Source organism: Xenopus tropicalis, chromosome 2, assembly GCF_000004195.4.
Source record: "Xenopus tropicalis strain Nigerian chromosome 2, UCB_Xtro_10.0, whole genome shotgun sequence".
NCBI lineage: Eukaryota > Metazoa > Chordata > Amphibia > Anura > Pipidae > Xenopus > Xenopus tropicalis.
The window spans coordinates 11,495,142-11,521,837 of NC_030678.2; the positions used below are offsets into that span (position 1 = coordinate 11,495,142).

Here is a 26,696-nt window from a genome sequence, read left to right on the forward strand (position 1 = left end):
TTGGACTTTTCCTTTTATTATGGAAGGTGGCCTGTAATACAGAGTAAAGGGTGACCTTTTTGGAATAAATAACCATTATCATACCCATTATAGGCAAGAAAAAACAGATTTTTATCTTGAAGGAGACTCTGTGAGTCAATGAAGAAGATGGAAGATGATGACACCACAACATATAAATGTCTAAAGTTTTATACCGCACCATAAACTGGTCACATATGACCCAATAGCCAAGTAGTCTCATTGGTTGACTTTTTTTCCCCCTTTTTATGCAAATACACTTAGATGGCCACATTCTAAAACCTCAAAAGCTTAAGGCCTGCAGATTGGACATCTCTTTAAATAAATATTAAAAATGTGCAAATAACTTTCAGCAAAATTGTGCCCAAGCCTGACCCAAGCCCTATTCCAATCAATGGCCAGATTAATATTAACAGGAATTTCCAGGTTGGTTGAATGGCTGATTGGTCACTTGGTTTTCTCATCTCCCATTTCATTAGTGTGATCAAACGATAGAAGCAGGACAAGCCACCGGATGCTGACGTTTCTGTCCAACTAGCACGGCTCATCTTCTGACCTTCGTAGGGCTTCCCAGAAAAGATACATTTCATATGGCTCGACTCCATGCGAAGTGACCAGTTTCCGATACCCACAAATAGTGAATGCCGGTCTATATGCAAAAAACGTGGTCTCGGTATGAAGGTCCTGCAATTTGATTTCCAGCTTCTCCAGACACATCCCTACATAGACGTCCTCCAGTTTAAAAAATGGGACTGTGCTGGAGACATTCAGGATCTTGTGTGCAATGTCTACAGAAAAGACGTATCCAGTCCCTGAGCAAAACGGTGCGTATTTAGACCCTGGGAATTCTTTTTCACTTATGTACCACTTGCTGTTCATATCTCGTATGGGTTCATCATCCTCTCTGAGGGAACCAGTAAAGAGGTTGGTTGTCTGATTTTTCTTTACAAGCAGCTCCACGAGGTACAATGTATTAACAAACATATCTGTGTCTGTTTTCATCAAAAATGTAGTTTGTGGGCAATGAGTGCAAATCCATTCGACCCCCATTATGGTTTTGAGGGTCAGATTGTAATATGTGTCTATGAAGTCTCTCTGAATAATGTCATTGTAAGTGTTGCTTTCTTCAATGAGTTCCTCTTGAAGGCGTAGGTTTGTGACGGTGCCCAGAAGGAAATAGGTGAAAACACGTTTATCCCCAATTTGTCTTTTCTTGCCCCAAGTCTGCCGGATAGCGTTCCGCGCCTCCAGTTGACTGTGGGTTGTGGTCACCAACAACACCAAGAATGGGGGATTCCTCTCGCACTGTACCTTGGGCTTCAGAAGAAATGGATCACCCACATTATCCAATCTATAGGGAGATGATGTTTGTATTCTCTTATCGCAAACTATACAGAAATCCTGGAGTTTAGTGAAAAATACACCAAAACAAAAACAAGAGGTCAGCAGCATTGTTGCAAATATCTGCTTCCATCGGGGGATCTGAAAAAATCAAGAGAATGTTTTATTTTAAACATTTTTATGAAAACAAGGTTTATCATGTGGGGGGCATAAAAATTACCGTCACAGAGGTCATGGGTCCCATGTGGAAAGCAGCATAGGCATCAGTCCTGCCCCACTTTATAAATGATACATTTGTGAAATAATAGTTGTAGCCCTGCTTCTTTGTGTCTTTGTGTGTGCAACTGGATTTGAGGAAATTCTAGTTTATAGTTGTGTAGAGTATGGGCATCCAGCAGGCCCGAACTGGCAATCTGTGGAACTGGCAAACTATTTATTGGGCCTGTGGTCATACCTCCCACGGGACAGTCCCTTTTTTAACAGCTCAGCCCATAGTCCCAGATTCTTACTGAAAAGTCCCTTATTTCCCTTTGATCTCCTGCACTGAACGCTAAAAAAGATACAATGTTCTCAAACTTAATTATATAGGTAGCTTTTGGCAGAGAGCCCAGAAATCAAAACAAGTTACACCTGAACTTAGATACAATGTTTCTCAAACTTAATTTTAAAAAAGCAGCTTTTGACAGAGAGCACAGAAACTAAAGTAAGCTAAACAGGTCTCTTGGGGGAACTGAGACTCGTAGTTTAAATGGCAAATACATCATTTTAGCAAAACTATAATAACACATAAAACGACCCCAAAACCCCCAGAAATGTGTTCAAACTTTAAATAACTTGCCAAATTTAGTAAAATAGGAGTGGTATTTAGGGTGCAAGGTCACAAAAATGGGTGTGGCCAAAAATGTTTTTCCGCATTACGCACGCCATTTTTTTTGTCCCTCTTTCCACTTTTCAAATGTTGGGAGGTATGGCCTGTGGTGACTGTTTGGGCCTCTGGAAATGCCAGGGCTTATTTTATATCCCAGTTTGGACCTGGGCCCAGGAGTCAAGGGTACTTGGTTCCTTCCGTACATTAGCCCTTATGTGTGTGTTTACCTTTAAACTGTGCCTAATTTTTTGCCAAATTGACAAAATGACATGACAAGATGAATTAAAATGAAAAAGGAAATAGAGAGGGTGGATAGTTGTAATAACATTTTTGTGGCTAGTATGGATTTCATTTTCTTTAGCCAGGGAAAAAAAATAAGAGAAGAAATTCCCATACATCAATACATTTGGCGTGAGAAAAAAAGTCCCATAGACTCAAATGCATTTGGCATGAGAAAAACACAAGAAAAAACACCCATTGACTTCAATGCATTTGGAAATGGCATGAGAAAAAATACAAGAGAAAAATGCCCAATGAGTTCAATGTATTTGGCATAAAAATGTTAAAGAAAAAACACCCACTGACTCCAATCATTTGGACCCAAATTTTTTCTGGGGTTCCACAAATTTTTGAGAAAATGGGTTTTGCTCATCACTATTGCTTGAAAGTGGGAGAAACATATTCGAATCTCCTACCCTAAGGGGCAGATTTATTAAGACACGAACACTTGGAGCGTGTTTTCGCCAAATTTTAGTAGGGGGTAATTATATCTTAGTTGGGATCAAGTACAGGTACTGTTTTATTATTACAGAGAAAAGGGAATCATTTAACCATTAAATAAACCCAATAGGGCTGTTCTGCCCCCAATAAGGGGTAATTATATCTTAGTTGGGATCAAGTACAGGTACTGTTTTATTATTACAGAGAAAAGGGAATCATTTAACCATTAAATAAACCCAATAGGGCTGTTCTGCCCCAATAAGGGGTAATTATATCTTAGTTGGGATCAAGTACAGGTACTGTTTTATTATTACAGAGAAAAGGGAATCATTTAACCATTAAATAAACCCAATAGGGCTGTTCTGCCCCCAATAAGGGGTAATTATATCTTAGTTGGGATCAAGTACAGGTACTGTTTTATTATTACAGAGAAAAGGGAATCATTTAACCATGAAATAAACCCAATAGGGCTGTTCTGCCCCAATAAGGGGTAATTATATCTTAGTTGGGATCAAGTACAGGTACTGTTTTATTATTACAGAGAAAAGGGAATCATTTAACCATGAAATAAACCCAATAGGGCTGTTCTGCCCCAATAAGGGGTAATTATATCTTAGTTGGGATCAAGTACAGGTACTGTTTTATTATTACAGAGAAAAGGGAATCATTTAACCATGAAATAAACCCAATAGGACTGTTCTGCCCCCAATAAGGGGTAATTATATCTTAGTTGGGATCAAGTACAGGTACTGTTTTATTATTACAGAGAAAAGGGAATCATTTAACCATTAAATAAACCCAATAGGGCTGTTCTGCCCCCAATAAGGGGTAATTATATCTTAGTTGGGATCAAGTACAGGTACTGTTTTATTATTACAGAGAAAAGGGAATCATTTAACCATTAAATAAACCCAATAGGGCTGTTCTGCCCCAATAAGGGGTAATTATATCTTAGTTGGGATCAAGTACAGGTACTGTTTTATTATTACAGAGAAAAGGGAATCATTTAACCATGAAATAAACCCAATAGGACTGTTCTGCCCCCAATAAGGGGTAATTATATCTTAGTTGGGATCAAGTACAGGTACTGTTTTATTATTACAGAGAAAAGGGAATCATTTAACCATTAAATAAACCCAATAGGGCTGTTCTGCCCCCAATAAGGGGTAATTATATCTTAGTTGGGATCAAGTACAGGTACTGTTTTATTATTACAGAGAAAAGGGAATCATTTAACCATTAAATAAACCCAATAGGGCTGTTCTGCCCCCAATAAGGGGTAATTATATCTTAGTTGGGATCAAGTACAGGTACTGTTTTATTATTACAGAGAAAAGGGAATCATTTAACCATTAAATAAACCCAATAGGGCTGTTCTGCCTCCAATAAGGGGTAATTATATCTTAGTTGGGATCAAGTACAGGTACTGTTTTATTATTACAGAGAAAAGGGAATCATTTTTAAAAATGTGAATTGTTTGATTAAAATGACTATGGGAAATGGCCTTTCCATAATTCTGAACTTTCTGGATAATGGGTTTCCGGATAAGGGGTCCAATACCTGTATTAGCAATGAAAAAGGGGGATGTTGCAAGAATGAAAGAGAGAGTAATAACCTACCATATCCAAAACGTATCCTGGATTCCCTTTATTTGCTTAAAATAGTTCCAATTATAAAAGTCTTCTTGTGATATCGAATAAGTTCCCAAGTTTCATTGCTTCTCATCCAGGTTAAAACTGTCTCCTCCTTCTCTGTGCTGTGATAGAAACCAACAGAAATAGTCAGGGGCAATCATAGCCAAGTCAATGGAAAATTCTCTGCCTATACCTGATTGTGGTGTTGTCTGGAACAACCATGCAAAATCCATGCAATCAGATCATGTTGGCCTGCTGAGGGTGGGCTAGAATAATGCAATATTTTATACACTGAGCCTAAAGGTTCAGCGTCTCTATAGCAGTAATGATCCAGGACTTCAAAGTTGCCACAGGAGCTCCCCTCCCCTTTTGGATTTGGTTAGTAGTGTCAGTGGCACTGCACATGCTCAGTGGGCTCTGGGCAGCTATTGAGAAGCTAAACTTGGAGGTCATGGAAAATCGTTAAGCAGAAAATTTTAATTCTACAGGATTGATTATTAAATTCTGATGCTAATTGAACTGGTTTCAAAGCTGCCATGTAATGAGAATCTGATAATTACTACTCAGCCTTGTATTGAGACTTTTATTTTCTGTATATATATATATATATATATATATATATATATATATATATATATATACAGTATATTGTGAGTGGGCCCCTAAGCCCAGGTAAGTGACAGCAACACAGAGCATGTACTATGAATCAGCAGAAAAGAAGATGGGGGGCTACATCTTTAGGGGTACTAAAGGGATGTGGTTGCCTTGGGCTGGTACAGAAACCCCAAAGCATGTGTAGCATTTCTACCCTACATCTTTATTAAGCTTCATTTCCCCTTTAATGAAACCTCTAAAACAGTATAGACCCATAACACCAAACATTAGCCCAGAAAGGGCCAACACCAAGGTTGGAAGGCTCCCCCTGGCTATCGCCAGACAAGACATGGAGGAAACTGCTCTGAAACAGCTATCAGAACTTACCCTTATGCTCAACAGTATTCAATGATGTCCAATAAAGCTACAGTACCCCTAGCTCCTAGCTTGTACCCCTAGTTGCTCCTAGCCCAGCCATCCAAGCCCCCAGTAGCCCACTCAACCCACAGTCACACACATTTAGGGGCTCTCTTCTATTCCCCCCACCCCAATAGCATCTCCTCTGGTCCCAGAGCACTGGGGATTTGGCACAAGGGAGATTTAAACAACTGTAAAGTCTCCTGCTTGCTCACACCTAGTGCTGTGGAACAAAAGAAAATCGCTCAGCCCTGGGCTCGGACCTTTGTAGCCTTCCCACAAATCCGGGCCTAGAAGAAGGAACTGCAAGAGGATTTACTGATATTATCAGAGAGCTTCCCCTGGGTAAGAGTCCTTGGTGCCATGATGGTTACATTGAATCTTAGTAGTAAAAACTAAAACCTCACCAATTCCAGTTTTGATATAGAGGCCTCAAGGTGCCTTGGAGAGTCAGGTCATGAAAGAAAACCATATGAGAAAGATAGGAAAGGTTTAAAGGGGAACTTCACCCAAAACTTGAGCTTTTTGAAAACTAATATAATTTCAAGCAACTTTGCAAAATACATCAATTAAAAAAATATGCGCCCCCTGTTCCCCTGCTGATCGGGCTGACTACTTTGTGACTCAAATAAAATGTAACAGTAGTCGCCTGTCCTAAGCCTGCCTTCAGCCTGCCTCCTCCCAATCCCACAATTCCCTGTACATGTAACATCAAAAAGGAACGGAATATCGTAGTGCAACGCATTTTGGGTTATGTAGTTCCTGCATGCTGTCTGTAAGCTGTGAAGAAGTTTTTACAATCAGTGTTTTAGTCCCTCCTCCCCTGCCAGGATTTCAAATCATGCAGAAAGAGTAGAACTGTTTTGCAGCTGGATTTCAGCATATAAATGGTATTTATTCCTACTGTTAGGGGATATTAGGGGTTTCTGTGTTGTGTGGGGCTCTTTTGGTGGGGAAGCTGAAGTTCCCCTTTAAGTTTGAAAAATAACAGGGAAATAACAGATGTCAATTTGTATGGCACGGATAAGCGTTAAAAAAATCCAAAAAAAGCAGCTCATTATATAGGGGTGGCAGGGTGGGGATAGTGAGTAAGGTGAGTACCAGTTGCAGCGCTAAGCACAAATAATCATACATTGTCATCGCTCGTGGTAGTTCAGAGATAAAACACAGCGCATACTTACACCCCACATCTCTAATGTTCAAACCGTCTGTCTTGTCTATGCCCCACTGCATTGCTCTGAGCTCTAACACAGCACATAACTGGGGAGTGATACCACAAACACAAGATACAGGAAACCACAACTACACAAAGTCCTCTGCACTTCCCCCCCGAGCACATCTTTCATTTTTTAGAAACTCTCTCTATGTACAGGAGCTTGTTGCCATGTGTTTGTATGAAATATTTCCCATAGGCGTCAGTGAAATGGCTTCCTCCAGTCAAGTAGGCTATTTGGGTTCCCCTATTCTCCTGCCATAAGGGTTCAGTTCCCATGGAACGGGATGTAAGCTGAGCTGTCAGATGCTAAGACGGAATTATCTTTACCGTATATTTCCTGCTCATTTTTCTGTTTCTTTTTGTTCAGGTAAGTTGGCTGGTACACAATGTACATTATACAAACAGCAGCAGGATACACAGCGCTGACAGGTGGTGCGAGTAGAATAACAAATACTGCACGGTGTGGCAATATTTGTCTGTTGTATATCGATTGACTTCCATGTTTGCCAGACGGCTTTACTTTGTTCGTAGCAGTCGGCAAAGTCATTTATTTCATGTTATGTAAATCTTGTACCGGTATTTCCCAGGTTTGATTACTCTTGTGGGGGGGGGGTAATTTCTAGAGCTTAAGTGCCAGGAATCAGTCTTGCTCAGTACTCAAGTGAGAGATTATACAGGACCTGTAAGACTTGGGCATGACCAGATATAAGGAGTGTGCCCTTCTCCTCTCCACTAATGATGGACGACAAAAGCAGTCGAAAATTTGCTGCACAACATTTTCATGAAACTGCAAAAATGTTGCGCGGCAACAAAAATTGACGCCCGCGGCTAACATTTCGTCGCCCGTGGCTATTATTTCGTCGCACGGCTATTCTTTTGTCGCCAGCGGCTATCATTTCGTCGCTCGTGGCTATTATTTTGTCACCCGCGACTATTATTTCATTGCACGGCTATTCTTTTGTCGCCAGCGGCTACTATTTCGTCGCGCGGCTATTCTTTTGACGTCCGCGACTATTCATTTTTGATACCGGCAACAATTTTTGGACGTGCGGCGAATTTTCGCCACGAATCCATGCCTGCCGAAACATTTCGCCCATCACTACTCTCCACATCTCATAGTGGTGAGATTTCTGGGTTGACTCTATGCAGTTTTAGTCTTGTACAGCAGGTTTCCCCAACCTTTCTTACTTGTGAGCCACAGCCAAATGTAAAAAGACTTGGGGAGCAACACAAGCATCATAAACGCTCATGGGGTTGAAAAATAAGGGCTCTGGTTGGCTATTAGGCAGCCTCTATACAAACTATCAGCTTACAGGAGGCATTGTTTGGTAGTAAATCTTGTTTTATTCAACCAAAACTTGCCCCCAAGTCAGGACTTCAAAAATAACTACCTGGTTTGGGGCAACAACCAAGAGTCTGGTGAGCAGCATGTTGCCCCCGAGCCACTGGTTGGGGATCACCGTTGTACAGTATGCCCTATGCACCATATGCAGGTGTACTATTTAGTGTTGGTCATTGGGAATTCCAACACTGGGGAACAGTGAACATTACTGTTGAGCCTAGGTCCTGTTCCTGTAGGAAGCAGATCTTCAGACCCACTCTTGTTAGTTTACCAATATGAATACATGCAGTCAAAACTTATTCTGGACTTTACTTCAACCTCTCATGCTTCTAACATGGCTTAATGTTAAGTTGAGCATAAGTTTCCTGAGGTTATTTGCTATATATGAACCTATTTTTTCCAATGACTCTTGCCTAGTCTTTTGGCAAGAATTTAAGGTTGGATTTTTGCATCTACTGTCACAAGTAAGATTGCTCAGTATGATTCATAGCCACATGGCCAGTACATAACAGGGCTAGCCAGTAAATCACAAGCTAGGGTCGGCACCAGTATTACAAACCAACAATGTACTTGCTGGTTAATTTGTTGCGGCCTATAAATCCCTCCCTTCCTTGACCCTCTCCGCTACCGATCACCCTTTATAACTATGTGCCCACTTCTGCTCTGCCTAAAACCCCACCCAGGCCATTTATTTACAAGCCCCATCCACCTTTCCCCTGCCCTAACTGTCCATTTCCCCGCTCCTAACATCATAGCCCTGCCCCAGAATGACATCATGTCCAACCCCCCAACCCATAGGCCAGTATAGTCACAGAAAAAGGTGACAACCCTAATAGTATAAAAGGCTAAGCCATGAGGTTGGAAGCCATTTGGTGAAAGCTCTCTGCCTGAACAAGCAGGTGGGGAGATATTGTGGAGCCTGGGTATAGGTAAGCCCAGACAGGTCAGACAGCTCCTGTAATAGGTCACACTAGGGGGCAGTTTTACTAATCCACGAATCCGAAAGGGAAAAAATCGGATTGGAAATGAAAATTTTGCGACTTTTTCGTCGCCGTCGAGATTTTTCGTATTTGTCGCGACTTTTTCGTCACCGTCGCAACGTTATCGTATTTTGCATGACTAATTTGTCACCGTCACGATTTTTTGTATTTTTCAGGACTTTTTCGCAGCCGTTGCGATCTTTTTGTATTGAGCGATAGTAAACGGCGGAAAAACCAGTCCGATTTTTTCGCGACGGCGAAGAAAAAGTCACAGAAAATATACTAAATAGTCGTGACGGCACCGAAAAAAACACTGGACATACAAAAAAGTCGTGACGGTGACGAAAAAGTCGCAAAAAAAACGATCATTACGAAAAAACGCCTTCGGATCCGTTCGTGGAATAGTAAATCTCCCCCAACGTGTGATAGACAGGCAGGGCTAGCTAGTGAGCATCTTATGGCTCCAACAAGGAATTGCAGAGGGATTATGATCCCGGGTATAATACCGCCCAGAGTAGGGTTACTAGGGTACAGACCTAGGGCTAGATAGTTGATCACCTAGGTTCCACTAGAAGCCATAACCTGAAAGCTGGGGGTTACCCATTGTGCCCTACGGGGAGAGAGTCATTGTGACCATTTGTCATGAGTACTGCCTGACTTGTGAGATGCTACTACCTACCTATATTCTACTCCCAAGTGGCTGTGTAAATAAACAGTTCATTGTTCAGTGTTAAGAACCACTGGCGCCCATTTCTTGAGAGTTACAGTAACACAACCACCTGGCCTCCAACTCAAGCGAGGGCTCACACCTGAGGGAATAAGTCTCATTCCAGGTGAAATAGGGTGTGGTTTGTGGCAAAAAGTAGAAGCTAATTTACCATCAGCTTACACGAGTGAAGAAAGAGATTCCAGTGAACGTTTCCTCCACGTGTCTCCAGTCCAGGCTGATGGAAAATACATCGCACTCTCATTGTTTCACCGTCTTGGCTTCATCTGAGGCATAACTTCTCTTCCGTCGTGAAAGAGCAGAATGAAAGGGAAGTTACACCACTGACGGAGCCAAGTGAGTGAGATGCACTTCACTACCTGGTGTAATTAAATCAAAGATAAATACTATACTATTGTAGATTGTTAGCTCTTTTGGGCAGGGCTCCCTTCCCCTCCTGTATCGGTTATTGATTGCTTTATATGTTACTCTGTATGTCCAATGTATGGAACCCACTTATTGTACAGCGCAGCGGGATATGTTGGCGCTTTATAAATAAATGTTAATAATAATAATAATACTATATTGCATTTTTTTATGCTTCTAACGCTTAGCCTTTGCTTTTAGACACAGGCTGCCAAAGAACTGTGTGTCCCAGTCAATCTGGATACTTATACAGCCGTGCAACCATCCCAGCATGGGGCAATATCACACCCACTGCCTATACTGAGATATCCTGGGCTTCATTTACTACTACATAAGCAAACCTGTGCCTATAGAAACCACATACATAAAGAACCCACAATCACCTAGCATAGCATGGTGTAAACCCAATCATAACACTGTCCCACCGAGCCCCCTAGTTTTGATATTGAAGTCGGTGAAAAACATATTGCAGATGCATAAAAATTCACCAATGAGCATTCTACTGACCAAAGAAACCAGTCATTCCCAGCACTGTGTCAGGCAACTTGCTATTATCTTACATATAGAGATAATTATGGCATTTTTCCCGTCATTATATGGCACAGGAATCAGACATGGGGATAAAGGGACAGACTTGTTCAGTGCTGGGAAACTGTGCTTATTGCTCCCAACTCCAATTGCAGGAACAGAGAACAGGGAGCCGGATTTACTCACATCAGCTGGGATTCTCATTGGGGGATTTCTTGCATTTTAATGCAGCCGCCGGGGGAAAGTTTAGTTGTGCAATATTGCTTTAAGAATACAACCCTGATGTTGCTGGACTACATCTCCCAGAATGCCTCAACCTTATTATATGTTACATTATTCTGGGGTTTGTAGTCCAGCAACAGCTGAGTAACGTTTGGTTATGGAGTGCAGTGCAGCAGGGTTTAGTTCCCCTTTAAACAACTGACTAGTAAATGCAACTTGCTTTACCTGGGGATTGGCTGCTATGGATTATTAGTCTGACCAAACTTTGAATACATTAACCTGTTGATCCTGGTTTCTCAGCCTTTCTCCCTGGGGGCCCAGCAGGCTTTGCAACCTGGTTATTGGTAAAGTATTAATTGTGCATCTTACCTTGTTATCTGTTGTAGAAGGAATTACAACTTCAAATAAATAGGATCACAGAAACCCACCCTAAACAGATCGGAAACCCAATTTTGGGTCCTGACACATTGCTAAAGACTCACTGCTCTTAGATAGTTAAGTCTCCTCTCCTCCAGCAATTTAGTAGTGTCAGCTAGTTATACAGTATACGGTTTAACATAATAATACAATGTCCACACAGATAATATGACTTTACCATAAAGTAACTGATAACACAATGTTATTGTATGCGTTACTGTGGTCACACAACTGGGTGCAGTAACAGTAGCAGGAAATTTAACGTATAAAAGAAATATAAAAATAGCTTCCTAGAAATATTGTTTTCTCGCTTGAAGAGACATGTAATGGTGTAGAGCAGCCCGTACAACCCATCCTGCCCCCATTTTCCACCAAGTTCCTTTTAAGCAATTAAATGATTTCCCTTTTCTCTGTAATAATAAAACAGTACCTGTACTTGATCCCAACTAAGATATAATTACCCCTTATTGGGGCAGAACAGCCCTATTGGGTTTATTTAATGGTTAAATGATTCCCTTTTCTCTGTAATAATAAAACAGTACCTGTACTTGATCCCAACTAAGATATAATTACCCCTTATTGGGGCAGAACAGCCCTATTGGGTTTATTTAATGGTTAAATGATTCCCTTTTCTCTGTAATAATAAAACAGTACCTGTACTTGATCCCAACTAAGATATAATTACCCCTTATTGGGGGCAGAACAGCCCTATTGGGTTTATTTAATGGTTAAATGATTCCCTTTTCTCTGTAATAATAAAACAGTACCTGTACTTGATCCCAACTAAGATATAATTACCCCTTATTTGGGCAGAACAGCCCTATTGGGTTTATTTAATGGTTAAATGATTCCCTTTTCTCTGTAATAATAAAACAGTACCTGTACTTGATCCCAACTAAGATATAATTACCCCTTATTTGGGCAGAACAGCCCTATTGGGTTTATTTAATGGTTAAATGATTCCCTTTTCTCTGTAATAATAAAACAGTACCTGTACTTGATCCCAACTAAGATATAATTACCCCTTATTGGGGGCAGAACAGCCCTATTGGGTTTATTTCATGGTTAAATGATTCCCTTTTCTCTGTAATAATAAAACAGTACCTGTACTTGATCCCAACTAAGATATAATTACCCCTTATTGGGGCAGAACAGCCCTATTGGGTTTATTTAATGGTTAAATGATTCCCTTTTCTCTGTAATAATAAAACAGTACCTGTACTTGATCCCAACTAAGATATAATTATAATAAAACAGTACCTTGTAAATGATCATACCCAAGCTGCATTAGAAAATTCAGGAAAACCTCAGAGTGGCGTCTTGGCTGGAGATCGGCACCAGTTAGTTCCCGCAGAACACGATAAATGAAGTGACTTCTTCCACAAGTGAACTTGAACAGTAGCACGTTGGTCTCCAGCAAAGCATCTGTATTTACTTTCCATTGCTTAAAGTAGGGATTTAACCTTTTTGCTCTTTGGCGTAGATTAGCAAGCAAACCTGGAATGGAAATTCTACTGCATTGTGAGTGAGGTCCCTAAGAGCTGGCCCACTGGGCTACGGGGGAAAAACCCTGTTGGGCACGTCACCCTTTTGCCTTTCCATGACCTGGACCTGCCAACAGTTGAAGTTGCACCCTTTTCCTACTGTTCCTGCTGAAGATAATGGTGCGCAGTGCTAGAGGTGGGGGACACTAGACACGATGTGCAGCAGTGACAGGGGTCTGCATTTGGGCCCTGTAGTCTAAGTTCTCTGGTAGGCCTAACGTTATGCGTCTGGTTTTCTGCCCAGTTTTCAAGGGGCTGTCTGGACAGAAATCCATCCAATCATGTTTAAGTCATGCAATAACCCCATCATCTACTTCATAACCCTGCCCTTGACATCATAACTCCTGTCATTGTCACTCCTGCCAATGCTGAGGGTCTGGGGCATGAGCACCCGGACCAAATCTATACATGGGTAAGCTTCTTTTCTACCATTAACTGCTTAGATCTATATTTTTTAAGTGGATTTATATTTGCACACTTGATAAAGACTATGTGCAGAGACACAGCCAAGGCCATTCCATATTGGTTGATTGTTGTGGATCTGTGGAGACTTTGTGCACAGTGTTGTTTTGGATGCCTTACATTCAGCAACATTCACCCTGTTACAACTGATGGTGGGTTCTTCTATCCCAGCTGATGGTGAGTCCTTCTATTTCAACTCATGGTGGGTCCTTCTATCCCAGCTGATGGTGGTTCCTTCTATTTCAACTCATGGTGGGTCCTTCTATTCCAACTCATAGTGGGTCCTTCTATCCCAGCTGATGGTGGGTCCTTCTATTTCAACTCATGGTGGGTCCTTCTATCCCAGCTGATGGTGGGTCCTTCTATCCCAGCTGATGGTGGGTCCTTCTATTCAAACTCATGGTGGGTCCTTCTATTCCAACTCATAGAGGGTCCTTCTATCCCAGGTGATGGTTGGTCCTTCTATTCCAACTCATGGTGGGTCCTTCTATCCCAGATGATGGTGGGTCCTTCTATCCCAGCTGATGGTGGGTCCTTCTATCCCAGCTGATGGTGGGTCCTTCTATTCCAGCTGATGGTGGGTCCTTCTATTCCAGCTGATGGTGAGTCCTTCTATTCCAACTCATGGTGGGTCCTTCTATCCCAGCTGATGGTGGGTCCTTCTATTCCAACTCATGGTGGGTCCTTCTATTCCAACTCATAGTGGGTCCTTCTATCCCAGCTGATGGTGGGTCCTTCTATTTCAACTCATGGTGGGTCCTTCTATCCCAGCTGATGGTGGGTCCTTCTATCCCAGCTGATGGTGGGTCCTTCTATTCCAACTTATAGTGGGTCCTTCTATACCAGCTGATGGTGAGTCCTTCTATTTCAACTCATGGTGGGTCCTTCTATCCCAGCTGATGGTGGGTCCTTCTATTCCAACTCATGGTGGGTCCTTCTATCCCAACTGATGGTGTGTCCTTCTATAAAAGATTACTCCAAAGAGCTCTGGTCTTGGAATTCCACCAGCATTACCACAGAGCCCTTGTCTCTGAAACAAAGGGAAATTCCAGTGTTGTGTAATGCTTTACAACTGTCCTTTTCATTCGGTCCTTCAGGTGTAGACCTTCTCCACCCCTCATTATGGCTATCCCTTCTGTATTTCTCAATTTATTCTCCAAGACTCTCTAGAGCTCTTGTGCCATAATTCAGGTGCCATTTGATGCATTACTGATGGTATGGTAAGTGGAGCTATTCATCTATTGCATGTGATATGCTGTGGTCTACTATTTATTATGTTTTCATAAAACAGCACATAAAATCTATTTCTGTAAAATGGAACAGGTGCTTCAGCAGCATGTAGAATATTCAACCTTTGGCCCTTATTTCTGTCAAAAATATCCGCCATCTTATCACTACCGTTAATGATATTAGTTTATATCAAAGATCCAAACAGATGTCCCATGTCCCATGGTATGCAAATAACACACACACAAAGGGGCACATTTACTAATCCACGAACGTCCGAAAAGCGTCCGAATGCATTTTTTTTCGTAATGATCGGTATTTTGCGACTTTTTCGTAAATTGTCGCGACTTTTTCATAGCATTACGACTTGCGTGAATTGTCGCAACTTTTTTGTAGCCGACACGCCGAGTACGAAAGTTTCGGATTCATTCAAGCTTCAGTATAATGACTTTCCTTGGGCCAGGTTGGAGCTGCAGAGTGCCATTGAGCCCTATGGGAGACTTTCCTTGGGCCGGGTTGGAGCTGCAGAGTGCCATTGAGCCCTATGGGAGACTTTCCTTGGGCCAGGTTGGAGCTGCAGAGTGCCATTGAGTCCTATGGGAGGCTTTCCTTGGGCCGGGTTGGAGCTGCAGAGTGCCATTGAGCCCTATGGGAGACTTTCCTTGGGCCAGGTTGGAGCTGCAGAGTGCCATTGAGCCCTATGGGAGACTTTCCTTGGGCCGGGTTGGAGCTGCAGAGTGCCATTGAGCCCTTTGGAGACTTTCCTTGGGCTGGGTTGGAGCTGCAGAGTGCCATTGAGCCCTATGGGAGACTTTCCTTGGGCTGGGTTGGAGCTGCAGGGTGCCATTGAGACCTATGGGAGACTTTCCTTGGGCCGGGTTGGAGCTGCAGAGTGCCATTGAGCCCTTTGGAGACTTTCCTTGGGCCGGGTTGGAGCTGCAGAGTGCCATTGAGCCCTATGGGAGACTTTCCTTGGGCCGGGTTGGAGCTGCAGAGTGCCATTGAGCCCTATGGGAGACTTTCCTTGGGCCGGGTTGGAGCTGCAGAGTGCCATTGAGCCCTATGGGAGACTTTCCTTGGGCCGGGTTGGAGCTGCAGAGTGCCATTGAGCCCTATGGGAGACTTTCCTTGGGCCGGGTTGGAGCTGCAGAGTGCCATTGAGTCCTATGGGAGGCTTTCCTTGGGCCGGGTTGGAGCTGCAGAGTGCCATTGAGCCCTATGGGAGACTTTCCTTGGGCCGGGTTGGAGCTGCAGAGTGCCATTGAGCCCTATGGGAGGCTTTCCTTGGGCCGGGTTGGAGCTGCAGAGTGCCATTGAGCCCTATGGGAGACTTTCCTTGGGCCGGGTTGGAGCTGCAGAGTGCCATTGAGCCCTATGGGAGACTTTCCTTGGGCCGGGTTGGAGCTGCAGAGTGCCATTGAGCCCTATGGGAGACTTTCCTTGGGCCGGGTTGGAGCTGCAGAGTGCCATTGAGCCCTATGGGAGACTTTCCTTGGGCCGGGTTGGAGCTGCAGAGTGCCATTGAGCTCTATGGGAGACTTTCCTTGGGCCGGGTTGGAGCTGCAGAGTGCCATTAAGCTCTATGGGAGACTTTCCTTGGGCCAGGTTGGAGCTGCAGAGTGCCATTGAGCCCTATGGGAGACTTTCCTTGGGCCAGGTTGGAGCTGCAGAGTGCCATTGAGCTCTATGGGAGACTTTCCTTGGGCCGGGTTGGAGCTGCAGAGTGCCATTGAGCCCTATGGGAGACTTTCCTTGGGCCGGGTTGGAGCTGCAGAGTGCCATTGAGCCCTATGGGAGACTTTCCTTGGGCCGGGTTGGAGCTGCAGAGTGCCATTGAGCCCTATGGGAGACTTTCCTTGGGCCGGGTTGGAGCTGCAGAGTGCCATTGAGCCCTATGGGAGACTTTCCTTGGGCCAGGTTGGAGCTGCAGAGTGCCATTGAGCCCTATGGGAGACTTTCCTTGGGCCGGGTTGGAGCTGCAGAGTGCCATTGAGCCCTATGGGAGGCTTTCCTTGGGCCGGGTTGGAGCTGCAGAGTGCCATTGAGCCCTGTGGGAGACTTTCCTTGGGCCGGGTTGGAGCTGCAGAGTGCCATTGAGCCCTATGGGAGACTTTCCTTGGGCCAGGTTGGAGCTGCAGAGTGCCATTGAGCCCTATGGGAGACTTTCCTTGGGCCAGGTTGGAGCTGCAGAGTGCCATTGAGCCCTATGGGAGACTTTCCTTGGGCCGGGTTGGAGCTGCAGAGTGCCATTGAGCCCTATGGGAGACTTTCCTTGGGCCGGGTTGGAGCTGCAGAGTGCCATTGAGCCCTATGGGAGACTTTCCTTGGGCCGGGTTGGAGCTGCAGAGTGCCATTGAGCCCTATGGGAGGCTTTCCTTGGGCCGGGTTGGAGCTGCAGAGTGCCATTGAGCCCTATGGGAGACTTTCCTTGGGCCGGGTTGGAGCTGCAGAGTGCCATTGAGCCCTATGGGAGACTTTCCTTGGGCCGGGTTGGAGCTGCAGAGTGCCATTGAGCCCTATGGGAGACTTTCCTTGGGCCGGGTTGGAGCTGCAGAGTGCCATTGAGCCCTATGGGAGGCTTTCCTTGGGCCGGGTTGGAGCTGCAGAGTGCCATTGAGCCCTATGGGAGACTTTCCTTGGGCCGGGTTGGAGCTGCAGAGTGCCATTGAGTCCTATGGGAGGCTTCCAAAATCATGCAAAGTCTAAAAGGTTTGCCCACCGTTTACTAGTGCTCAATACGTAAAAATCGTGACAATATACGAGCAAATCGTAACAGCTACGAACAGGTCGTAACGGTGACAAAAAAATCTCAAAATATACGAAAAAGTCGCAAAATGTTTGTTTCCAATCCGAATTTTTCCCATTCGAATTCGGATTCGTGGATTAGTAAATGTGCCCCAAAGATTAAGACACCTGTTGTTTAGATATTTCTGGTTCGACTGGCCTCTCAAGTGTCCCAATCTGTGGCATTACACTTGAAATGCAAACAGGAACCAGGATAACAGAAAGCAGGCTAAAAAGTCTAGGGGGATCTAGACACCCTTTCTCACACCAAATACACAGTTCTGCTTTATCCACAAACCACAACACAGCAGATATATCAGGGAACTTAGAGGCCATGGATATCAGAGTATCTTACGCACAGTGAATGAATTCCCAATTTATTCATCCAAATTAGCACAAAAAATGTTAGTCTTCGTTAAGTTCTCAAATGTATGGTAGGCACATTATGGGCAGACCCATTGGTAGACTGGTACTGCGCTCAGTTGCACTGAAGCACAGTCGCTCTATATTGAAATGACCACAACTTCTTTCAAACAAAGTCAGTTTAATTCCCACAGGATCCCCGCTTTAATCATGGGCAATGAAAAAAATGTAATGCAAAATGTTGTGTAGAAAAAGTTGGCATTTTTGACCTAACACAGTAAATCCAAACACTTCATCATTATTGGATTTGCTAAAGACCCTCAGTGAGACCAAGTCAGTTGTAGTATTGGTGAGAAGTTCAAAACAATTGAAATATTAAATCCCATAGAAACTTATGAAACATAAATAGGTGGGGACACAAGCGCAGTGGGAGGACCACCACTAAGGAACCAAGAGGTTGAGGCATAGATCCAAAAAAGTAATAGTATAACAGGCCATGGTAAACTGCGCTGGGACAAATTGTCACTGAAAAATGATTATTAGTGATGAGCGAATCTGTCCCATTCCAGGGAAAATTCAGGAAACTTTGAAAAAATTTGCGAAATGCCGAACAATTTGCGGAATGCGGAAAAATGCTGTATTCGTCAAAAAAATGACGCAGAAGAGAATTTTTTCAACATGTGCAACAATTTTTTGACACGCATCATTTTTTTGTTTGTCTTTGTCAAATTTTTGCGGCCATTTTGCTAAAGAGTCCGCCAATGACAAAACAAGGAAATTCAGTGCAAATCCATGCCTGCCGGAAAATTTTGCTTTCCACTGTTATTTAAATTCAAAAACAAAGAATAACATGAAAAAAAGGCAGAGATTAGAATATACACACATAAGGGCTACTGTCTCATCGAGCTAGGCACCCAAGCCCGAAAACGTGGCATCCTCTCTATTACACTGCCCTTCGCTTCACAATGAAAACCTGTCAGGGGCCCAACACCCAGAGGAAACAAAACTCAAGTATCAAGTACAGGACTCGTTACCCAGAATGCTCGGGACCAAGGGTATTCCGGATAAGGGGTCTTTCTGTAATTTGGAACTCCATACCTTAAGTCTACTAAAAAATCAATAAAACAGTAATTAAACCCAATAGGACTGTTCTGCCCCAATAAGGGGTAATTATATCTTAGTTGGGATCAAGTACAGATACTGTTTTATTATTACAGAGAAAAGGGAATCATTTAACCATTAAATAAACCCAATAGGGCTGTTCTGCCCCCAATAAGGGGTAATTATATCTTAGTTGGGATCAAGTACAGGTACTGTTTTATTATTACAGAGAAAAGGGAATCATTTAACCATGAAATAAATCCAATAGGACTTGTCACGGTCGGCACCCTAAACCAGAACAGATGCCAAGTTCCCTTGTCTCGGCTCGACTTCACCAGTAATGTGACCGCCTTTGGCTTCGGGAGGAGCCCTCAGCTACTCAGATGCCACCTGGACTTAACGAGAGGAACTAGGCAGGAGTTCTGGCAAGCAAAGGGGCACGACTGTAGATAGAGTCAGTTAGGCCGAAGATCACGGTACAAATAGGGTTAAACAAGTTCATAGTCAGGCAGGCTGGGTCGAGGCAGGCTTAAACCAGGGATCGTCAGACAGGCAAGGGTCAACCAGATAATCAAGCAGCGCGGTTAGGCAAAAATCGGAGTCAAAAGGTACAAGCCGAGGTCAGGTTACGGATTTCAGAATAGTCAGGAACAGGCCGGGTCAAAACAGGAAAAACACCAACAGGAACAAAGGCACAAAGCTCAGGAAGGCACCAGAATCAAATTCTATCACGGGCAATGAGTCTAAGCAAATGGCCCTTTAAATATTTTGAATTTCGCGCCTTTGCGCGCTGACGTCATGACGTCAGCACGCATGCACCTTTAAAATGCGGAAGTGCGCGCACGCGCGCACCTAGGAGAGAGCCGGCACAGGGAGCAGACGGCGGTTAAAGGGAATCATTTAACCATTAAATAAACCCAATAGGGCTGTTCTGCCCCAATAAGGGGTAATTATATCTTAGTTGGGATCAAGTACAGGTACTGTTTTATTATTACAGAGAAAAGGGAATCATTTAACCATTAAATAAACCCAATAGGGCTGTTCTGCCCCAATAAGGGGTAATTATATCTTAGTTGGGATCAAGTACAGGTACTGTTTTATTATTACAGAGAAAAGGGAATCATTTAACCATTAAATAAACCCAATAGGGCTGTTCTGCCCCCAATAAGGGGTAATTATATCTTAGTTGGGATCAAGTACAGGTACTGTTTTATTATTACAGAGAAAAGGGAAATCAGTTTTAAAATTCTGAATTATTTGATTAAAATGGAGTCTATGGGAGACAGGCTTTCCGTAATTTGGAGCTTTCTGGATGGCGGGTTTCCGGATAATGGATCCCATACCTGTACTTGTTTTTATTTGCTATCTCTATCTATCTGCAGCATCTCTAGACAAGGAACATTGTAAAGCCACAAAAAAAACCCCCAAAGCTACTGTTCATTCTAGATTAGAAATGGGTTGTAAACCCAATCATAACACTGTCCCACTGCGCCCCCTAGTTTTGCTATAGAAGTTGGTGAAAAACATCATTATAGATGCAAGGAAATTCACCAATGAGAATTCTACTGACCAATAACCTCATTATAAATGCAAGAAGTGACCAATGAGAATGCTGATTCCCAGTACTGTGTCAGGCCCCTTGCTGGTACCTTACATATAGAGATAATTATGGCATTTTCCCGTCATTATATGGCACAGGAATCAGACATGGGGATAAAGGGACAGACTTGTTCAGTGCTGGGAAACTGTGCTCTACTAACTCCCAATCTGAAGGAGCTTTTACAGAATCTAGCCCTCACACTAGCTAATCCTGCTTTTGCTCTTCTCCTACTAAGGCTTCCAATTTAAGTGGAGTCCAAATAGAGAGTGAAGCCTTGAATCCCCACTTTATTATGGACTAGTGAGGGGAGCCAGAAAATGGCCCTGGCCAACAGGAAACTGCCAGTTGCCCCTGGGAAGCCAATCCAATGGACAGGCATATCCAACTCTCACATACAAAGTCAACCCTTATGATTAAAGAAAGGACAAAATACCTACTCTCTCCCCTGGATTTGAAACATCTTCCTCACTTGGTTAATCCAAATGTTACCAACTTACTAAAACACCTAAATTTACGTGTTACACCGGCACATTGTTAAGTGACATTGTATGCCATGCTTCATTAGCTTCCCCTGAGGACAACCAAGTACAATAGACTTTCTGCAGAAAAAAACATGCCACACGTCACATTTGGCAAGAAAGTGCTTTGCGTAAATCAATTTTCAGACCATGGGACCTGACTTGTTATTTTTATTCGGGTCACCGGTTATACAGTATTTTAACTGTATCATCAAGGTCACAGGTCCTATTTCATAGATCAAATAGCTTTAACTTAAGGTATATTTCAGGACATGAAGGACTTACTCTATACTGGTCCTGGGTTGAAGCTTCAAGGGTGACTGCTCTCTCAATGGATGGACTATGGGGACCTTTCCACTTTGGAAGCTCAGTTTGCAGCCATTGTAGTTTGGGCTTTAAATGGACTATATAGGACAAGGATCTCTAACCTTTTTTACTTGTGAGCCGCAAAAAGTTTTGGTGAGGCACACAAGCATGAAAAAAGTTATTTGGGGATGCCAAATAAGATGTGCCCTGGGTATCCCTGGAACTATAGCAGGGTGACTGTTACCCCAATGTTTCTATATATCTGTAACCTTGTTATGGGCTAAGGGGGCCCAGCCTGAAGGCCAGTTAGGGGGGATTTGGGGTGAGTGCTTATTTGTGCCCTGGGTACCCCTGGAACTATAGCAGGGTGACTGTTACCCCAATGTTTCTATATATCTGTAACCTTGTTATGGGCTAAGGGGGCCCAGCCTGAAGGCCAGTTAGGGGGGGATTTGGGGTGAGTGCTTATTTGTGCCCTGGGTACCCCTGGAACTATAGCAGGGTGACTGTTACCCCAATGTTTCTATAAATCTGTAACCTTGTTATAATTTAAGGGGGTCTGACCTGAAGGACAGTTAAGGTGGCCATACACAAGCCAATTTCACTCGTTCACTGAGATGATTTATCCAATTGGTACGCAATCAGTTGGCAATCGGTTTGCCATACGTTATGCCTTCTACGGACAACGATTATTTGAAAGATGTCATCGTATTGTTGACATAAAATACAGAAAGATCACACATCTATGTATGATCCATTATCGTGGCGGAAGCAGTATTTACCCCTGTCTGCCTTGAGCTCTGTGTGTGCCATACTCCTGCCTGCCCCTATGTGTGCCATACCCTACTCTACCAGGGAGTTTTGCAGCATTTTGGAAATGGCTACAACTTGCTGCACTATCCAAAAAACATGTTTTATTAAAGGTTATGTAATATGTAGTGTTCACATTCAAGCGAACCCTGCAATAAGCAAATTCATGTTGCCAATGCCTATTTCTTTATATAACTGTATATATATGACCTGGTTATGCACAATACAGAATTTCCCAAGCACCAGATGTTTGGGTTCAGACCACATACTTTTATGTCAGACAGAACTGCAATTTCTTGGTCAAGAGGAAACAGACACTGAATCCCAGGAAATACTCCTATACGGAAACAACCTTAACTTTTTCATTAGTAATATAAATATTTTTCCTACAAACTACATAGCTTTACCATTACACACTGTATGGGACCTGCATGCTCAACACCTGGGGTTTTCCCGATAAGAGATATTTCCATAATTTGGATAATCATACCATAAATCTACTATAATAAGGATTAATGATATCTTAGTTGGGATCAAGTACAGGTACTGTTTTATTATTACAGAGAAAAGGGAATCATTTAACCTTTAAATAAACCCAATAAGGCTGTTCTGCCCCCAATAAGGGGTAATTATATCTTAGTTGGGATCAAGTACAGGTACTGTTTTATTATTACAGAGAAAAGGGAATCATTTAACCTTTAAATAAACCCAATAGGGCTGTTCTGCCCCCAATAAGGGGTAATTATATCTTAGTTGGGATCAAGTACAGGTACTGTTTTATTATTACAGAGAAAAGGGAATCATTTAACCATTAAATAAACCCAATAGGGCTGTTCTGCCCCAATAAGGGGTAATTATATCTTAGTTGGGATCAAGTACAGGTACTGTTTTATTATTACAGAGAAAAGGGAATCATTTAACCATGAAATAAACCCAATAGGACTGTTCTGCTCCCAATAAGGGGTAATTATATCTTAGTTGGGATCAAGTACAGGTACTGTTTTATTATTACAGAGAAAAGGGAATCATTTAACCATGAAATAAACCCAATAGGGCTGTTCTGCCCCCAATAAGGGGTAATTATATCTTAGTTGGGATCAAGTACAGGTACTGTTTTATTATTACAGAGAAAAGGGAATCATTTAATCATGAAATAAACCCAATAAGGCTGTTCTGCCCCCAATAAGGGGTAATTATATCTTAGTTGGGATCAAGTACAGGTCCTTTTTTATTATTACAGAGAAAGGGAATCATTTAACCATGAAATAAACCCAATAGGGCTGTTCTGCCCCAATAAGGGGTAATTATATCTTAGTTGGAATCAAGTACAGGTACTGTTTTATTATTACAGAGAAAAGGGAATCATTTAACCATGAAATAAACCCAATAGGGCTGTTCTGGCCCCAATAAGGGGTAATTATATCTTAGTTGGGATCAAGTACAGGTACTGTTTTATTATTACAGAGAAAAGGGAATCATTTAACCATTAAATAAACCCAATAGGGCTGTTCTGCCCCCAATAAGGGGTAATTATATCTTAGTTGGGATCAAGTACAGGTACTGTTACTACAGAGAAAAGGGAATCATTTTTTAAAATGTGAATTAATTGATTAAAATCAAGTCAGTGGGCGATAGCCTTCCTATAATTCTTTCTGCATAACAGGTTTCCGGATTACAGATCCCATACCTGTACTTTTTCCAGGTATAATAAACACTTTTTAATCTCATGATTGGATTCCCTATATGCATTATCGCACAAGCATGCACAAACATACACAGTTGCATAAGCAAACATGCATACATACATGCACATATACAGCATAGACAAATGTACATGCAAGAGACAGGTTTCTGTGGCACTTACTGGTAGGAACTCTAAAACCTAAATGGCTTCACCGTTGCTGTGGGGAGAACCTTTGTATGGGGTGTCGATTGGTCCAACTAGTCAAATGTCTTTGTTCCTCCAGGGCTCTCAGTTATACAACTCTGCTTTTATGGGGTTTTTCATTAAAAACTTGGTTCCTGTCTGTCTGAACTGTGTCCTTGGCTTCTCAATAGACTTTCCTGGTTGGTCTTCTCCCATGTCTCTTTGAGACACCCTGCCTTGCTGGACAAGGGGTCATCCCCGTGGCTTTGAGCTCTGCACCTCCATAGTCTTGCTCTACTTCCCACTCACTCACACACACAAACAACATCTCATATCACTGGCAGAAGTGCAAGCGGCTCGGCAGGCTAGGAAATGCATGGAGCAATAAGATAAGTAACTTTATTTTCTGAGACCCCTCCCTGTATGTGATTAACAATTCATTCCTCTTATGTTTCCTTCCTCTGAGGGTGAGATAATGAAAAACAAGAAATGTGGAAGAAAAACAAGGCGAATGGTTAGTGTGGTCGCAGGCAGGAATAACCTAAAAATGTTTTTTCTCAGTTTTTATTATATATAATATATTGTTTTTTCTATGAATGTTTTATTGCAGCAGTATATATATATATAATCTTCATTTATAAACTTCATTCTGCCTCTCTGCAGGGCAAGCAGGGACAACTAACGGCAAAGGAAACTCTAATATCCTGGAAAAATGATCTTGCACAAACACTTAAACCGAATTCCAATTAGTGATGAGCGAATCTGATGGCCGAAAATGTCGCACGTCAAAAAAAAATTGTCGCCTGTGGCTATTCTTTTGACGCCTGCGGCTATTCTTTCATCGCGCGGCTATTATTTTGTCGCCTGTGGCTATTATTCTGTCGCGCGGCTATTATTTAGTCACCCACGGCTATTATTTTGTCGCCCGCGGCTATTATTTTGTCACACGGCTATTATTTTGTCACCCGTGGCTATTATTCTGTTGCGTGGCTATTATTTTGTCGTCTGTGGCTATTATTTTGTCACACGGCTGTTATTTTGTCGCCCGTGACGATTTTTGGACGTGAGGTGAATTTTTCCGCAGCGAATTTTTTCATCCGTTTTGCGAAACAATCGCGCAGCTATTATTTTGTCGCCCGCGGACTATTATTCTGTCACGCGGCTATTATTTCGTCGCCCGTGGCTATTATTTCGCCGCCCGCGGCTATTATTTCGCCGTCCGCGGCTATTATTTCGTCGCCCGCGGCTATTATTTTGTCGTCCGCGCCCATTATTTTGTCACACGCCTGTTATTTTGTCGCCCGTGACGATTTTTGGACGTGAGGTGAATTTTTCCGCAGCGAATTTTTTCATCCGTTTTGCGAAACAATCCGCCAATGACGAAACGCGGAAATTCGCCGCGAATCTATGCCTGGCGAAACATTTCGCCCATCACTAATTCCAATCATTCCCAAGTCTTTTCTCATCTAGATCGGCTGCAAAAGGGCTTATTTACAAGTGCATGGCGATTGCAAGTGTAAAATAGAGGTGCAAAGTGCTATATGTTAGTTCATATGTCACCTTGCCGCCTGAAAGGAGTTGCAGCTGCCATTGTCAGATACTACCAGGGCCGTCATCAGAAACTTTGGGGCCCCGCATATTTATATGGACACAAGCAGGAAGTACCAAACTTTAGGCCATGCCCCTTGTGTGTGCAGTATAAACAGCTGATGTTACTCTATAATAAGCAGTTCATATTAAGAGTTCCATTGATTAATGTGCTAATAAGTCAGAGGGGGTCAGTGGAGTTTGCCCTGTTTAACCCCTTCCCACCTACCTGCCCCTGCTCTACACTGTCATTGCTTGATATGGAAGTTTTTGCATAAGTTAAGTAAATTGCATAAGTTGATGATGTTGCTGTGGGGCCCAATAACCAGTCATTCCCCTGCTGGAAAGTTCATACATATAATTCAGTAAATAGATCCCAATATAAATAGCTGATGTTACTCTATAACAGTGCTGTCCAACATACACACAGGCAACATAGGGCAGGCAGAGTATGGCACACACAGGCAGCATAGGGCAGGCAGAGTATGGCACACACAGGCAGCATAGGGCAGGCAGAGTATGGCACACACAGGCAGCATAGGGCAGGCAGAGTATGGCACACACAGGCAGCATATGGCAGGCAGAGTAAGGCACACACAGGCAGGGTAGGGCAGGCAGAGTATGGCACACACAGACAGGGTAGGGCTGGCAGAGTATGGCACAGATGGGCAGGGTACGGCAGACAGTATGGCACACACAGGCAGCGTAGGGCAGGCAGAGTATGGTGCACAGGCAGCATAGGGCAGGCAGAGTATGGCACACACAGGCAGCATAGGGCAGGCAGGTTATGGCACACACAGGCAGGGTAGGGCAGGCAGAGTATGGCACACACAGGCAGCATAGGGCAGGCAGAGTATAACACACAGGTAGGGTAGGGAAGGCCTCTGCAGGTTTTTGCTGTACTACCACCATTAATATGGATATGGTCATCTGATAACACAGGGGTTGTTTCAAGTGGGTGTGGTTTAAAAAAGGGGAGTGGTCAAAACTGGCTTCCATTATCAGCCCTCCAATGTATTGTACCCCCTCTCCCCCCAGATGGCTGCCCTGTATTCTACATTTTAGTGCCTCCACTATAGATTAAAAGGATTGCCTCTG

The 26,696-nt window shown here is 43.1% G+C and overlaps 1 protein-coding gene across 2 annotated transcripts; it reads right to left on the reverse strand.

Annotated features, from left to right (window-relative positions):
• Nucleotides 1-24,379, reverse strand: b3galt5.3 (Beta-1,3-galactosyltransferase 5 gene 3). 2 transcript variants are annotated; one of them, XM_004912183.2, is made up of 3 exons: nt 24,009-24,379; nt 4,567-4,703; nt 1-1,500 (listed from the first exon to the last, which is right to left on the reverse strand). In XM_004912183.2, the coding sequence occupies exons 2-3, from the start codon at nt 4,567-4,569 to the stop codon at nt 553-555; spliced, it is 951 nt and encodes a 316-aa protein (XP_004912240.1). In that variant the 5' UTR covers nt 4,570-4,703; nt 24,009-24,379; the 3' UTR covers nt 1-552. The 2 variants fall into 2 exon arrangements, with proteins under 2 accessions (XP_004912240.1, XP_012813494.1); XM_012958040.2 differs by lacking the exon at nt 24,009-24,379 and having other exon boundaries at nt 4,567-5,171.
• Nucleotides 24,380-26,696: the final 2,317 nt, after the last annotated feature.